At 37.4% G+C, this 3839-nt stretch overlaps 1 protein-coding gene across 1 annotated transcript; it reads right to left on the reverse strand.

Annotated features, from left to right (window-relative positions):
• Window positions 1–1238: 1238 nt before the first annotated feature.
• LOC126702463 (zinc finger protein CONSTANS-LIKE 16) lies at window positions 1239–3238 on the reverse strand. The gene is made up of 2 exons (XM_050401162.1): window positions 2038–3238; window positions 1239–1741 (listed from the first exon to the last, which is right to left on the reverse strand). Exons 1-2 carry the CDS (start codon window positions 3079–3081, stop codon window positions 1481–1483), a joined length of 1305 nt encoding a protein of 434 aa, XP_050257119.1. The 5' UTR covers window positions 3082–3238; the 3' UTR covers window positions 1239–1480.
• Window positions 3239–3839: the final 601 nt, after the last annotated feature.

Here is a 3839-nt window from a genome sequence, read left to right on the forward strand (position 1 = left end):
GAGAAAATTGGGAAAAAACAAAAAAACAAAATAATATATTTTATTATGTAGATATATTATTTTAATGAGTAGAATAGAAAAATAAAAGTTGGGATGTTGGATGTATTGTAAAATGGTACTGTATAATTGATAAAATAGTTCTTTGGGATGGTAAAATAAGATGGAATAGCATTCTCAGATGCGAATGCTCTAAGGCTTGTAAATTTCCAACGAGTTGATCAATGGTCGTTGACTCAAAATCTTTTGGCTCCTTAATTGCCACAACAATATAATCGAATTTTGAGATTAGTGACGGTATGATTCTTTCTATCACACGGACATCATTCAAAATTTAGCCATACCTCTTTAATTGGCTTACAATGGCCAATATTCTTGGAAAAAAAAATCCAAAATTGATTCGGGCTCTTTCATGTTCAAGCTTTTGAACTCATATTTTAATGTTTGAAAACAAACTTTCTTTTCCTTATCAACTCTTAGAGAGTTTTGAATAATATCATACTCGTTAGCATAAAATTGCATTTGCAACTTTCTTGAATATGGTTTCATCCACACCTTGATAGACCAATGTAAAAGCCGGTTGATCTTTCTTTTAAGCCTTTTGAAAGGCATTCTTTTGATTTGGAGTAAAAAATGCTTCATATTGTGACTCCACATAATGTTTCTCCACTATCTCCCATACATCTTGGAATGCAAGTATATTCATTCGGATACTCCAAATATCAAAACTTTCTTAGGTAAAAAGTAAAATTTGAAATAACATTATACTGTTCAGTTAACATTAACCACAAACTAATTGACTTTGATACCACTTTGTTAGAAGCTGGTGGGCTTCACACGCTCATCCACCATTCAATGGAAGAAACTCGAACTACAAAGCACACGAAGGGAGAGAGAGTGGAGAGGGAAGGGGAAGAGAACTCTCTCTTGTATTTGTATTTCTTCTTCTTTCACTCTTGCATTCAAATTGATGAATACATGCTTTGTACAGCCTTCATGCACTTTCATGACCTTTATTATATTTATTACATTAAATAAATAAAAACTCTCATATTTAAATCCTATACTAACTCATCTCATGAATAAAATTCATTAAAATAATCATGTTTGTTTCTCCAACAAGCATGCTGTTTTCAGATCAATTAACTACCTCTGCAACCTGTTAACGAATTGTTGTCCCATAATGAATAAATGTTTCTGAAGTTTAGTACTGACAATTGAATTGCAGCATAAGCAATATGTTAGAGTTCAAAAGTTGAATTTATGGTTTAAAAATAAAAGAACAACAGCTTCTATATTCTGAAAGGATTAAGGCTAACATTTTCTAACTAGTATAGGGACATAAGTCCTGTTAGAGAGAGAGAGAGAGAGAGAATGAGTTTAAGTAAGCAGAACAACTTACTTCCATTTATTCTACAAAAAGAAACTAATATATACTATCCATTTTATTCTCATTTTGCCAAGCAAACTTGGCAGTTAGTGGTTATTTTTTGAGGTAAGGAAAAGCAGTAGTAGCCCCCATGAACGACGTCCTCTTAACAAATCGCCCTTTCATTCTAGGCCTCTTCTCCGCGTTCAGTTTCCTTACTTCGTACCTTATCTTCTTTGAAAACAAGCGTGTTCTTCTCTTTTCTCTGTACCTCGACACCCTTGCTTCTCTACCTTCATCGCGACCTCCCACATGGCCTCCAACTCCTGTGTCTCCTCCTCCATATTGGTGATGAAGATCTCCATTGTACAAACCCTTTAATTTTACAGACACATTTTTAGTGCATGTCAATCAATACTAACCCTTAAACAATAAGGAAAATCCTATTACACACTGTGTTGTTATGATTTGAAAACGTGACTTTAAAGATTCATGTATGTTTTGTTATGCAGTGAGTGTGTCAGTGTGCATGAATCATGATTTACCTCGAATCCATCATAATATTGTACCATTTGACAGATTATAGATTGAGCCCTTTGCATGTGAAGAGTGAGTATATTGTGTTTTGTATGCGAGTAGGAAATGAAAATAGGGCGAGAGAGAGGTAGTACCATGAAGTCTCGCCAGCAGTCATCAGGATTGAAGTCTGGTCTTGCTCCTGTTGTCCAGGGAGAACCTTGGCTATCCCAAGCTTTTATGACTGCCTCATGGTTTAGCCTCAAAAACATTTCCCTCTTCATCTCCTCTTTACATTCTTTGCCATTCATCATCTTGGTCTCAGCCATGGAAATTAACTTCACCTCCTCTCCAGCTACTGGGGACTCATAATCAAAGTTCCAATCCAATGTTTCACTCATCATATCCACCGGCGGATTTAATTGACATTCTACAATAGCTTCCATTTCTTCTTCTTCTTCTTCAACTTTGACTCTTCCCTCTACAATATCGGTGCACAAATTAATATCATTTTCTTCTTTACAATCTAAAAGTCCCAATCCTTTGATGTCGCAAGACTCTTCATCAAGTCCCTTGCCTAATAGGCTCTCAACATCAGCTGCAAACTCAGCAAGATCCTTGTCTGAGGGCAAAAGCCCATGTAAATCATCCAAGTCACATGCCCCATCATGTCCACAATCATCAGCCACCGCCTTTTCCACTTCATTATTCTTCCCCATAATGATTTCATCACTTCTCTCATCAACACTTGTTCTCCCCATTTCATTGCAAAGTTCAGAGGCAAAAGGGTCGAAGATAGGAACCCGATAAAGAAGCTGTTCTTCATTGCTCTCATCCTGTGAAGCCTCTTCACTGCCAATCTCTGGAACAAAAGGCAGAAGGTTCAAGAATTTCTCTTCCTCTTTAGCTTGTTGAACCAATGGAGACTTGTTTTGACGTGGGGTTCGGGCCTTGCGTGTGAAACCCTGGTGCCATGCCGGTGGAGAGTCATTGTTGGGCTTGAAAGATGAAGTTTGGAGACGAACCCTTTCATGTCTGCGTGCTAACTGGTTAGCAGAATGCACCGATGCATCACATGCTTGGCAAAGAAAAGCATCATCAGCTGCACAAAACCAACGAGCCCGCCTACATAAACAACTATCACAAGCTCGTGCTGTCTTGCCTCCCAAGGCATTTGCAACTTTCTTTTCAGTTATCATTGAAGCAATTTTATGTTATGAACTACAAAATGTTTAGGTGATATGAATTCACAGAAGAGAAATATGTAGCCAACAACTATCACAAGGAATATCATTGAGGTGCCTTCATATTCATATACTTCTTTTGGGGCCCAATTGATTCAATTATTGTCAGGGGTTAGAGTTAGACCCACATGGGCGCTTTTAATTACCACTCTGCTCACAAAAAATTCATTAGTTTGCTCTCTGACGTGGTGAGCCCGTGCATTTTTGGTGGTTTCTACAGGAAAAAGATGGTGAATTTTGGGACCCAATACTTGGTCTTATCTCAGTGTTTATTGGCTAGACGTTCGAGTACATCTTCTACTATGAATTCCTATTGGCTATCTATCTAGAGAAGGGATTTCCTTGTGGGCCCAAAGGGCGGTAGAGAAAGATCGGTGAGTTTGTGTCTGTAAATTTTGAGTTAGACCCTTGTGTTTTTTTTCTTCTTCAATTCAATTATTTCACTTAGAGCCTTAAAACTCTTTGTTTTGCGGTCCCCACTCGTTGCTTTCAAACTCTCACTCTTGATTTATTGAGCGATTTGAGCTAAATTAAGATTTATTCTCCACCAGTTGATAGATGCACAATAGTACGTACGAGTAGTTAAAAATTTTGATATTTTGTTCTGCACTGGTCGTTACTTCTGTTATGTTTCAAACAACACTCACATTCCCACCAATCAACCATATCCAAACAAAGCCAACCAACCCAATACTTCAAAATCAGACACCAAA

The sequence above is a fragment of the Quercus robur genome, chromosome 10, assembly GCF_932294415.1.
Source record: "Quercus robur chromosome 10, dhQueRobu3.1, whole genome shotgun sequence".
NCBI classification, from domain to species: domain Eukaryota; kingdom Viridiplantae; phylum Streptophyta; class Magnoliopsida; order Fagales; family Fagaceae; genus Quercus; species Quercus robur.